This window comes from Gigantopelta aegis, chromosome 10 (genome assembly GCF_016097555.1).
Source record: "Gigantopelta aegis isolate Gae_Host chromosome 10, Gae_host_genome, whole genome shotgun sequence".
NCBI classification, from domain to species: Eukaryota; Metazoa; Mollusca; class Gastropoda; order Neomphalida; family Peltospiridae; genus Gigantopelta; species Gigantopelta aegis.
This window is the reverse complement of record NC_054708.1, coordinates 90,406,116-90,419,981: the sequence shown is the minus strand read 5'-3', so window position 1 is coordinate 90,419,981 and position 13,866 is coordinate 90,406,116. Positions and strand designations below refer to the sequence as shown.

General features: G+C 44.2%; 1 protein-coding gene across 1 annotated transcript; it reads left to right on the top strand.

Annotated features, from left to right (window-relative positions):
* Positions 1-1,096: 1,096 nt before the first annotated feature.
* On the top strand, positions 1,097-12,581 carry LOC121384663 (potassium channel subfamily K member 18-like). Its single transcript, XM_041515148.1, has 2 exons — positions 1,097-1,531; positions 11,171-12,581. Exons 1-2 carry the CDS (start codon positions 1,108-1,110, stop codon positions 12,118-12,120), a joined length of 1,374 nt encoding a protein of 457 aa, XP_041371082.1. The 5' UTR covers positions 1,097-1,107; the 3' UTR covers positions 12,121-12,581.
* The last annotated feature ends 1,285 nt before the right edge of the window (positions 12,582-13,866 follow it).

Below are 13,866 nucleotides of genomic sequence, written 5' to 3'. Positions count from 1 at the left end.
ACAGAAACCATTAAGTCCTAGTTTATTTCGATGTATGGACCTCCCAAATGACGTCATTCGAGTTTGACGTTATTTCCATTCAAACATACACCACGCCACATATTGTTACGTCATATGAATATCTTGTAATGGTGGACTGAAATTAAAGTTGCGTGTGCAGTTTACAAAAAAACACGTTGTATTAAGCTTGAGATTATATGATAAAGAGATTATTACCCTCGTGTATTTCGGTATCATCAGTACCATATATTAGGAATAAAAATAATGTATTATGCTCGCCAGAGTCTCACATAATACTATTTGATCTGGCACGTGTGAGGTCATGTGACATGAACCGAATGTTAATATATGATATTGACGATACCGAAAAACACTTTGGCAATAGCCTCTCTCTCTCTCTCTCTCTCTCTCTCTCTCTAAGAAAAGATGCTCTCTCTCTCTCCTCTCTCTCTCCTCTCTCTCTCTCTCTTTTCTCTCTCTTCTCTATTTCTGTTTGTATATTTATATAGTATATATATATGTGTGTTTGTATATATACCTGTATATATATATATATATATATATATATATATATATATATATATATATATATATATATATATATATATATATATATATATATATATATATATATATATATATATATATATATGTATATATATATATATATATATATATATATGTATATATATATATATATATATATATATATATATATATATATATATATATATATATATATATATATATATATATATATATAAACCTCATGTGTGTGATTAAAAAAACTACTTTGGATTAAAAGTACGAACGAAGTGAACTCAATATAATGCTTGTACAATAACTGATATCTGTGACCTGGTGATACGATTATTCCGAATTCGTCACTGGAGCGTGAATCCGTCAATAGAGTGATTCCAGTTCGTATCTCGACTCGGCGCCCCGCTATCGATTATCCACCTGCGTCTGAAAGCGCTTATGTTATATTTATGCTTTATGCAATTCTACAAACATGCCTCTTCACGATAACTCTATCTCTTTTCCTCTGTTGCAGAGGACGAGGAGCGCATGCGCTTGGCAGACGGCATGGACGCCGGCTCGTTCACTATGGATGACGACCTAAGACGCATCTCCGACGATCGTAACAAACCACGTGACACAAACTTTGGCCTGTTCGTGAGAAAGCTGAGACAGGTGTTGCGGACTGCCTATCGGATCGTGTCGTCCTCCGTGGGTCTGCTGCTGCTGCTGATCGCCTACTCCTTCCTCGGCGCCTACATGATCCGGGCTGTCGAGTCGCCACATGAACTAGCCGAACAGACGATGCTCCAAGAAAAGAGGTCGAACATAGTCTCCAGTCTAGGGAATCTGTCTGCTCTATATGTGAAGGGTGACATTAACCAGACGACCCTGGAGGCGATGGTGCAGGCGTTGCTGATTGGCTACGAGGAGGAGCTGGGAGTGAAGTCACAGACTAAATGGACCTTTTGGGGATCTTTGTTTTTTTGCGGTACAATTTACACTACAATAGGTAATGTAAAGCATTTTCTTTTTGGTTGCCTTTTTTCTTTAAGCGCCTCGTCTGTGGTAGATCATCAGCGATTAGGATATTGCTCAGTAGTAATGCTTGTAGGCGAGGTTGCACTAGGGCTCTATCTACTTCCATAATGAGAGTACATCTCGATAATATATCCCCTAACAACTAGGTCCACACGGAACTTACTTCAGTTTGCTTTCAGGCAGAATTCTTCAAGGGAAGCAATTGGGTCCAAAATGAAGTAACTTCCTGCATGTTTTTAATTATAAGCACGGAATAGTGTCTTTCTGTCCATGCTGGGTGATGACTTATGTCTTATGTATTAAAAGTGTTCCTGTCGATGGGTTTAGCAAATAACAATTAACGTAACAGAAATGAAGTGCATTTAACACTCCCGTCAACTACCATACCATACAAATAAATCATAGAAACCACCTCGCCTTGTTCTTTAGACTACCCACAGGGCTTTAGAATGCGCCAACGTTAAGAAACAAACGTTCTGCCCAAAATGTGTATGCCCAAATTAAGTACAAATATGCTTACCTCAAAGCATTCCACCTCAAAACCACTGGGCCCCGTTTTACGAAGCGATCTTATCGCTGAGTGCATAGCTACCTAATGAACGTAACATGATCTTAGTGCTAAGATTGATCGCTTCGTAAAACGGAGCCCCGAAAGGTTAAGCTTAAAATAGAATAGAATAAAATAAAATTTCTGAATCTTTGACTGCAGATGAAAACAGATAATGGAAAACAGCCTAACAACAACCGATTTATGGAAATCATCGGGTTGTCTTATTTATGTGTATCTGCAGGCTGAATCTGGTTTATTCATTGTTTTGGCAATGTCAGCTCTGATTAATGGAAACACATATATAAAATAAAACCCCGTGTGTCATCAGTTGTGAAAGGACGGCAGTGTAAAACACATCCATATTATCATCAGTTGTGAAAGGACGGCAGTGTAAAACACATCCATATTGTCAGCGGTTGACACACAATGGAAAGTTCCGAAACAATCATATTCGTGTGCTTTGATTGATAAATAATTTAAAATTACGTTTTGTGCAAAATCCAACGAGCTGGAATTAGGTAGTTACACAGACTATCCCGAGTGTGCTGCCATGGTAACGTGTGTGTGAGACACGGAAACGTTTTGCTGACTAAAATTACATATTAAAGGTACTTTCCTGTTTAGAATATCAGTGTCTGTATCAACAAGGTGTTTGCTGTCGTCTTAATGTGTAATATCAGTATCTGTATAATCAAGGTGTTTGTTGTGTTAATGTGTATAGAATATCAGTGTCTGTATAATCACAAGGTCTTTGTTGTCGTCTTAATGTGTGTAGAATATCAGTGTCCCTATAAACAAGGCGACAGTACCGAGAGAGAGAGAGATAGAGATAGAGAGAGAGAGAGAGAGAGAGAGAGAGAGAGAGAGAGAGAGAGAGAGAGAGAGAGAGAGAGAGAGAGAGAGAGAGAGAGAGAGAGAGAGAGAGAGAGAGAGAGAGAGAGAGGGTGTGTGTGTGTGTGTGTGTGTGTGTGTGAGAGAGAGAGAGAGAGAGAGAGAGAGAGAGAGAGAGAGAGAGAGAGAGAGAGAGAGAGAGAGAGAGAGAGAGAGAGAGAGAGAGAGAGAGATTCGTTATATTTTTCCATCAGGAGCAAGATATATTTTATCTTATACACATAAACATGACAGTACATACCACGACTTTGATGCACCAGTCGTAGGACACTGGTTTCAACGGGTATAGAACATATTATATAATCGTATTTAATACTGGGTATCTATGTGGCTGCACTGTCCTTGCAGTGTAAATATTTAATATAAGGCAATGGCATGTTCTCAATGGGGAGAGACGTATAGTAGCCCAGTGGTAAATCTCTCGCTTGGTGCGCGGTCGGTCAGTGGCGTACCTACGTAAAATGGCAAGCACTGAAATTGCGCCCCTGTCCAAACACCTGACATCCATCTTTAAGGTAACGTCTGACTTTTAACAAAACTGCGCAGTGGCACCCTCCTTCAAATGGCGCCCGGGCAAACACTGCCCGGTCGGTCTAGGATCGATCTCCGTCGGTGGGCCTATTATGTTATTTCTCGTTCTAGCTAGTATAGTGCATCACGACTGGTATACCATAGGTTGTGGTTATGGGATGATTCATATAAAAGATCCCTTGCTACTAATAGAAAACTGTAGTGGGTTTTCGAAGACTATATGTCAAAATTACTAAATGTTTGACATCCAATAGCCAATGATTAATAAATATATGTGCTCTAGTGGTGTGGTTAAACAAATACAAACTTTTAACTTAACATACTAGTAATTTATCATTGTTTCCTGTTTTGTAATAACGTCACTAGGATTATGAAGTGAGTAGTACGCTATCTATCTTCGTACACGTTAAAACTTGCCGCAATAACACGAGACTGGATTAAACATCGCACTAACGCAATGTGTGTGAGATTAATTGAAAACACGTTCCAACCTGTAACGATAATGTAATATATTTGTGTGCGCATACAATTTAGATTCAAGCATATTGTAATGGGCACGGAACTTAGCAACTAGCTCAACTCTCACGGCTGACAGGTGCTCGACTCTCGTGACTGTACCGACTGACAGGTGCTCAACTCTCACGAGAGTACCGACTGACAGGTGTTCGACTCTCACGACTGACAGGTGCTCAACTCTCACGAGAGTACCGACCGACAGGTGTTCGAATCTCACGACAGTAACGACTGATAGGTGCTCGAATCTTACGACTGACAGGTGCTCAACTCTTACAGGTGACAGGTGCTCGACTATCACGGCTGATAGGTGCTCGACTCTTACGGCTGACAGGTGATTGACTCTCACGGTTGATATGTGCTCGACTCCCACGACAGTACCGATTGACAGGTACTCGACTCTCACGACTGACAGGTGCTGGACTTTCATGGCTGATAGCTGCTCGAATCAAACGACAGTACCGACTGACAGGTGCTCGACCCTCACGGCAGTAACGACTGACAGGTGCTCGACTCTCATGAGTGACAGGTGCTCAATCCTCACGGCTGACATGTGCTCTATTCTCACGGCTGATAGGTGCTCGACTCTCACGACAGTAGCGACTGACAGGTGTTCGACTCTCACGACAGTAACGACTGATAGGTGCTGAAATCTCACGACATTAACGACTGACAGGTCCTCGACTCTCATGACTGAGAGGTGCTCAACCCTCACGGCTGACAGGTGTTGCACTCTCACGAATGACAGGTGCTCAACACTCACGACAGCACCGACTGACAGGTTCTCGACTCTCACGACAGTAACGACTGACAGGTGCTCGACTCTCACAGCTGAGAGGTGCTCGACGCTCACGGCTGATAGGTGCTCGACTCTTACGTCTGATAGGTGTTCGACTCTCACTACAGTAACGATTGGCAGGTGCTCATCTCTCACGACAGTAACGACTGACAGGTGCTCGACTCTCATGGCTGACAGGTTCTCAACTCTCACGAGAGTACCGACTGACAGGTGTTCGATTCGCACGACTGACAGGTGCTCGACTCTCACGGCTGATAGGTGCTCGACTCTCATGACAGTAATGACTGACAGGTGCTCGACTCCCACGACAGTAACGACTGATAGGTGCTCGACACTCATGACTGAGAGGTGCTTGACTCTCACGGGAGTAACGACTGACAGGTGCTCTACTCTCACGACTGACAGGTGATCTACTCTCACGACTGACAGGTCTCTACTCTCACGGCTGATAGGTACTCGAGTCTCACGAGAGTAGCGACGGACAGGTGCTCTACTCTCACGACTGACAGGTGCTCTACTCTCACGACTGATAGTTGCTCGACTCTCATGACTGTACCGACTGACAGGTGCTCGACTCTCACGAGAGTACCGACTGACAGGTGCTCGACTCTCACGACTGACAGGTGCTCAACTCGAGTGAGAGTACCGACTGGTAGGTACTCGACTCTCATGACTGTACCGACTGACAGGTGCTCGGCTCTCACGAGAATACCGACTGACAGGTGCTCGACTTTCACGACTGACAGGTGCTCAACTCTCACGAGAGTACCGACTGACAGGTGTTCGACTCTCACGACTGACAGGTTCTCAACTCTCACGAGAGTACCGACTGACAGGTGTTTGACTCTCACGACTGACAGGTGCTCAACTCTCACGAGAGTACCGACTGGTAGGTGCTCGAATCTCACGACAGTAACGACTGATAGGTGCTCGAATCTTACGACTGACACGTGCTCAACTCTCACGGCTAACAGGTGCTCGACTCTCACGGCTGATAGGTGCTCGACTCTTATGGCTGACAGGTGATTGACTCTCACGGCTGATAGGTGCTCGACTCCCACGACAGTACCGACTGACAGGTGGTCGACTCTTACGACTGACATGTGCTCGACTCTCAAGACTGTACCGACTGACAGGTGCTGGACTTTCACGGCTGATAGGTGCTCGACTCTCGCGACTGACAGGTGCTCGACTCTTACGGCAGTAACGACTGGTAGGTGCTCGACTCTCACGTCCGACAGGTGCTCAACTCTCACGGCTGAAAGATGCTCGACTCTCACGGCTGTTAGGTTCTCGACTCTCACGACAGTACCGACTGACAGGTGCTCGACTCCCATGACTGACAGGTGCTCAACCCTCAGGGCTGACAGGTGGTCAACTCTCACGGCTGATAGGTGCTCGACTCTCACGACAGTAACGACTGACAGGTGTTCGACTCTCATGACTGACAGGTGCTCAACCGTCAGGGCTGACAGGTGGTCAACTCTCACGGCTGATAGGTGCTCGACTCTCACGACAGTAACGGCTGATAGGTGCGCGAATTTTACGTCTGACAGGTGTTCGAGTCTCACTGCTGATAGGTGCTCGACTTTTATGGCTGATAGGTGCTCGACTCTCATGACAGTAATGACTGACAGGTGCTCGACTCTCACGACAGTAACGACTGACAGGTGCTCGACTCTCATGACTGACAGGTGCTTGACTCTCACGGGAGTAACGACTGACAGATGCTGTACTCTCACGACTGACAGGTGGTCTACTGTCACGGCTGATAGGTACTCGAGTCTCACGACGGTAACGACTGACAGGTGCTCTACTGTCACGACTGACAGGTGCTCTACTGTCACGACTGATATGTGCTCGACTCTCATGACTGTACCGACTGACAGGTGCTCGACTCTCACGAGAGTACCGACTGACAGGTGCTCGACTCTCACGACTGACAGGTGCTCAACTCTCACGAGAGTACCGACTGACAGGTGTTCGACTCTCACGACTGACAGGTGCTCAACTCTCACGAGAGTACCGACTGACAGGTGTTCGACTCTCACGACTGACAGGTGCTCAACTCTCACGAGAGTACCGACCGACAGGTGTTCGACTCTCACGACAGTAACGACTGACAGGTTCTCGACACTCACGACTGACAGGTGCTTGACTCTCATGGCTGACTGGTACTCGACTCTCACGGCTGATAGGTGCTCAACTATCACAAGAGTACCGACTGACAGGTGCTCGACTCTCACGACAGTAACGACTGACAGGTTCTCGACTCTCACGGCTGGTAGGTGCTCAACTATCACAACAGTACCGACTGACAGGTGCTCGACTCTCACGACAGTACCGACTGACATGTTCTCGACTCTCACGACAGTAACGGCTGACAGGTGCTCAACTCTCACGGCTGATAGGTGCTCGACTCTCACGACAGTAACGACTGATATGTGCTCGAATCTTACGTCTGACAGGTGCTCGACTTTCACGGCTGATAGGTGCTCGACTTTTACGGCTGATAGGTGCTCGACTCTCATGACAGTAATGACTGACAGGTGCTCGACTCTCACGACAGTAACGACTGACAGGTGCTCGACTCTCACGACAGTAACGACTGATAGGTGCTCGACTCTCATGACTGACAGGTGCTTGACTCTCACGGCTGACAGATGCTCGACTTTCGCGAGAGTAACGACTGACAGGTGCTTTACTATCACGACTGACAGGTGCTCTACTCTCACGACTGACAGGTGCTCTACTCTCACGGCTGATAGGTGCTCGACTCTCATGACTGTACCGACTGACAGGTGATTGACTCTTACGGCTGACAGGTGCTCGACTCTCACGGCTGACAGGTGATTGACTCTTACGGCTGACAGGTGATTGACTCTCACGGCTGATAGGTGCTCGACTCTTACGGCTGACAGGTGATTGACTCTCACGGCTGATAGGTGCTCGACTCTTACGGCTGACAGGTGATTGACTCTTACGGCTGACAGGTGATTGACTCTCACGGCTGATAGGTGCTCGACTCTTACGGCTGACAGGTGATTGACTCTCACGGCTGATAGGTGCTCGACTCCCACGACAGTACCGACTGACAGGTGGTCGACTCTCACGACTGTACCGACTGACAGGTGCTGGACTTTCACGGCTGATAGGTGCTCGACTCTCGCGACTGTCAGGTGCTCGACTCTTACGGCAGTAACGACTGATAGGTGCTCGACTCTGACGTCCGACAGGTGCTCAACTCTCACGGCTGACAGATGCTCGACTCTCACGGCTGTTAGGTTCTCGACTGTCACGACAGTACCGACTGACAGGTGCTCGACTCCCATGACTGACAGGTGCTCGACTCTCAAGACTGACAGGTGCTCGACTCTCACGACTATACCGACTGACAGATGGTCGACTCTCACGGCGGATAGGTGCTCAACTCTCACGACTGTATCGACTGACAGGTGGTCGACTCTGACAGCTGACAGGTGCTCGACTCTCACGGCTGATAGGTGCTCAACTCTCACGATTGTCACGGCTGACAGGTGCTTGACTCTCACGGCTGATAGGTGCTAAACTCTCATGAGTGTCACGGCTGACAGGTGCTTGACTCTCACGGCTGATATGTGCTCGACTCTCATGACTGAACCGACTGACAGGTGCTCGACTCTCACGGGCGACAGGTGCTGGACTTTGACGACAGTACCGGCTTCAAGCCAGCGACGCTTGACAGCGGAATAAGGAGGTTTAAAACACCTGCACAAAATGAGTTCTCTCTAATAGCTAACCACTATTCAGGAGCCTAGCGTTCGTAAAACTAAATTTAATTAAGAAAAAAGAAAAACAAAACAGCAACAAGAAAAAACAACAAAAAGCCGACACAAAAACAAAACAAAACCAAGCCTGTATCAGTTATATTATCAATGTCCTCTTGCATTTTAGATACATTTCGACGGGTTTTTCACCCAACTAATTGTATGGTAAAAACATTATACATATATATATATATATATATATATATATATATATATATATATATATATATATATATATATATATATATATATATTAACACAGCGTAATTTACGAATGTAAATGAAGTAACAGAAGAGAAGTCTCAAGTTGGTGATGTAGTTTCTTGTATTGTACTTTCCAAACATGAAACGTGATTAATAAATTACCAACATGGTGATACAGATAATATACAAGTCAGAGCTCTTGGGTGAATAACACACAGGTCTCCCGATAGAGTTGACATTGGTTATGTTACAAAACTGTCTCTCGGATCTTCCAGTAGAGTGTGTTTTGTGAGAGAACTTCAAGGCATGTGAACAGTATCTGTTCTCCCCAAGTCTGTCCTTCATGGGTAAATTATCCTTATTTATAAGACACATACTAAACACGTATCTATGTAATATACAGTTGTCATGGTGTACTCGTTCAGACGTCTGCAATACCCGTGGCAACAATTAAATTGCATTGTATCAGATTGCTCGTTACATATTTAATTAGGTCTTGACACTAATTGGTTTGACTGGCAAGTCACTAAGTGGATACCATGGCAGACGTCAGATTACCAATTAACTAATTCTAAGTAATGCACTCGTAAAAATAAAGATATAATACGTATTGTTATAAAGTTGAAGTTTAGCACTGTGACAATATCTTCACATTTCTTTAAATGATCAGCGTAGTTTCCTGATTGAAGCATAACACACAGCAACTTGTCTCGTGGTTTGTTTAACGCCAGATGTCTCCCGCCCCTATGATTTCGACACAGTGGTGTTTAACAGTCTTTTCTCACCATAGTCTTTTCACAATCATATACCGGCATTTATGGCAATGGATACGTTATCTGGTTTTATGGCAATGGATCACTTATCGGGTTTTATGGCAATGGATAGGTTATCTGGTTTTATGGCAATGGATAAGTTATCGGGTTTTATGGCGGGTTTTATGGCAATGGATAAGTTATCGGGTGTTATGGCAATGGATAAGATATCGGGTTTTATGGCAATGGATAAGTTATCTGGTTTTATGGCAATGGATAAGTTAACTGGTTTTATGGCAATGGATAAGTTATCTGGTTTTAACTTAAATTTTGTTTTGTTTAACGGCACCACTTGAACACATTGATTTATTAATCATCGGAGTGAACATATGGTAATTGTGACATATAGTCTTGGAGAGGAAACCCGCTACTTTTTTCCATTAGTAGCAAGGGACCCTTTATATGCACCATCCCACAGACAGGATACCACATACCACGGCCTTTCATATACTAGTCGTGTACTGGCTTGGATAAGAAATAGCTCAATGGGTCCACCGACGGGGATCGATCCCAAACCGATCGCTTATGAAGCGAGCATTTCTCTACTGGGCTTCCCCCACCCGTCACACAAAGAGACACATAATAGTTTTCGTATTTGTATTGTTGTTTGAGTAATACATACTGCGTATGGAGTATAATGTCACATTCACATAATCATGAAATCAAACGTGATTTGAAATGTATTACAAAATCATCTTCAGATGCGACCTGTTTGTATTGATTTCCCAGCGTGACACACGTTTGTCGCCAAAATTAAACTAATGCAGAGTAAATTGTTTGACCATCGGCAAACACCATCAGTCAATACGAACTGAAACAGATTAACGAATCATTTAGAAGGATATTCCTATTCATTGATAGATGTTTCTGGCGATTTAACATTTAAAATAACACATTAGATACAGTGTCGTCATTCGCACGTCCGTGTGGTTTGGCTGGCCTACTGTTTGTATGAGCGCCAACTTCTTAATACTCCAGTTAAATTCGTAAAACGTTATTGGCAGCCATCAGCCAACGGAGAAGCGCACATGAATTAGATGCACAAACATTGATATTCCAGGAACCAAATTAGATGTGCAAACATTGATATTCCAGGAACCAAATTAGATGTGCAAACATTGATATTCCAGGAACCAAATTAGATGTACAAACATTGATATTCCTGGAACCAAACTGTAATTAATATATGATTTTAACCTTTTTAAGAAGACGATACTCACCAAACACATCTCACTAGGGTTACTAAGTCATGGATGCCCCTTTAATACATTCACTTAGGTTTAGTTTTCAAGCGCTTAACTTTGTAAATCTTCTGTTTTATGCGTCTTGTAATTTTTGACAAGTCATAGTTACATAGCACCATCTCCGACTGCTAGTCGAGTTATGACGATGGTGTAAAATTCATGTTTCTGTCTTATTCATAGGGTATGGCCACATAGCACGATCTACAACTGCTGGTCGGGTGGTGACGATGGTGTATAATTGATGTGTGTCTTTTTTACAGGATATGGCCACATAGCGCCCTCTACGACTGCTGGTCGGGTGGTGACGATGGTGTACGCAACATTCGGGATCCCCCTCGCTCTGATTGTGTTGGCCGATCTAGGCAGACAGCTGATGGTCGCCATCAAGTTCCTATGGTCCTTTGTTAGGCGCTTCTACTTGACTGGCTACTGCAAGCGTCTTAGCAAACGAAAACCTCACACAGTCAGGAGGAGAACGAAAGAGGCGGACAGTGACGAGGAAGTGGAAGAACATCAGCTGAACAAAACCAACAGTGGTGATCTTGGAAAGAGAAAGGCAGCTACAGGTCCACCGTTAGCTGACGTAGAAACATACTTAGAAACAGACACAGAAGCAGACGTGGACGCATGCGCAGACACAGTGATTGAGAAAGAGCGGGAGGACGACTCTTCCTTCAGTTTGCCATTCGTCGTTGCGATCGCGATAGTGGTCGTGTACATCATCCTAGGATCATTCATGTACTTGTTGTGGGAAGACAACTGGGATTTTCTGCGGTCTTTCTATTTCATCTTCATTTCCATCAGCACCATAGGGTTTGGTGACGTCATTCCCGAGCATCCCAAGTTCTTCCTGCTATCCTCCATCTACATTTTCATCGGCCTGTCTCTCGTGTCGATGTGCGTGAACGTGGCTATAGAGGTGTTCACGAAGACCATTGACAAGGCAAAGGAGAAGGTGGACCAGGCGACGACGAAGGCGAAGGAAACCATCGAGGTTGTGGGTAAAACTCTAGACAGGGCAAAGGACGCTGGGATAGAAAAGATGCAAGACGTTGGTGATAAGCTTGACAAGGCAAAGACCAAGATGTCCCAGTTTGCCAAATATGGCAAGTCATCATCTCGCGACACTGACTCCGTCGGAAGCGAACCGGTACAGCCGGGTCCTGTGGGAGCTGGGGATCTGAATGGCTTTACAAAGGAAGCTGTATGAAAGTAAGGTATATGACCAAAACTAAAACCCAAAACATTCCCATCTTGATACAATGATCCGTCTAATCTTGAAAGTACTGATTTCACAAAGAGAGACAACTCTATTCTAAATCCAGTCTCCAACGTATACCCAACTGCTGTGCCCACAGCACGAGTGCTTGAACTGCCAGGATGTCAAGTACTGTACAGATACAGGTCAAGCTGAAAATAGTGTTCCATATGACAGACCAGGCACCAGACACAGCACGTAGTTAGTTAGTGGTTTCAGTGTCCTGTTCGTATGGAGCGCTTCAACCGACAGAAGCTAGTAGTAATATCTTTATTAGCTCAGCTAACAGAGCGCTGAACTCACCTATGGAGGGTTCATGACTTGAACTCGCAGGAAGTTGAATTATCTATTACATGAAGACAAATATGTTCTCGTATGTTTCTGGTATAAAGAGCATATTCGTTAAAGTGTGTTACCGGTTTAAAGACCAAACTGTTCTAAAATGTAAATGACAAGCATGCACTAATTTGCTACTGGTATGAAGACCAAGGCTGATCCAATGTGAACTCGGTGGTTCCATCAAACAATTTCTAATGTTTCTTGGTATGGCGGGAAAAGCTTATTTGTTTAAATATATTTTAAACACTTGATGGGAAGAGCCACAGAAAGGACACACATTACAACCAAATAGGCTTCCCCAGTCTGAGAACTGGCAATGGGTCGCGTTTTCCATCAAGGTTTTTTTTTTCTTCGCATGAAGGTAAAAAAACAACAACAAAAAACCCAACAACAAACAACAACAACACATTAAAATAACCTCGGTGGATCCATTTCGCTGATTGGGTTTTTTCTCCTTCCAACCAATACACCACAACTGGTCAAAGACTTTATGTGCTTTCTGTCTTTGGTAAAGTGCATATAAAAGATCTCTTGCTACTAACAGAACAATTTAGAAGGTTTCCGTTCTAAGACTCTAATGTTTGACATGCAATAGCCGATGATTAATTATTCAATGTGCTTTAGTGGTGTCTTTAAACAAAACCAACTTTAACAAACTTTGTATAAATATAATGGAATCGCACACACAACAGCGCAGCACTAGCTACTACACACAGCGGTACAAACACCACTGACCACGCAGATATACGGAACAGGTTTTTGTTTGCTGATTCGGGCATATGTTTAGATAGTTATTAATCGGGGTAAAATACCACCACGTTGTCAATATTAACGCACACTGTTATGCAGACAGTGCCATCATCTCACCAGCTGGAACAAGATTAGATTACTGGTAGCTGTGTTGAATGTCATAGCCAGGAAGCTACACATGTATACATGTTACATATAGTAGTCAGGAATGTTGGAGCGAGTATAGCATCCATCTTACAAACTGTAGCCATGGCTGTTGGAGCAAGCATAACATCCATCTTTGAGGCTGTAGTCATGACTGTTGAAGCGAGTATAGCGTCCATCTTACAGACTGTTGGAGCGATTATAGCATCCATCTTACAGACTGTAGTGAGGACTGTGGGAGGGAGTATAGCATCCATCTTACATACTGTATTCATGACTGTTGGAGCGAGTGTAGCATCCACATTACAGACTGTAATCAGCAATGTGCGAGTGAGTAAAGCATCCATCTTACAGACTGTAGTGAGGATTGTTGGACAGAGTATAACGTCCATCTTACAGACTGTGGCCAGGACTGTTGGAGGGAGTATAGCATCCATATTACAGACTGAAGTGAGAACTGTTGGA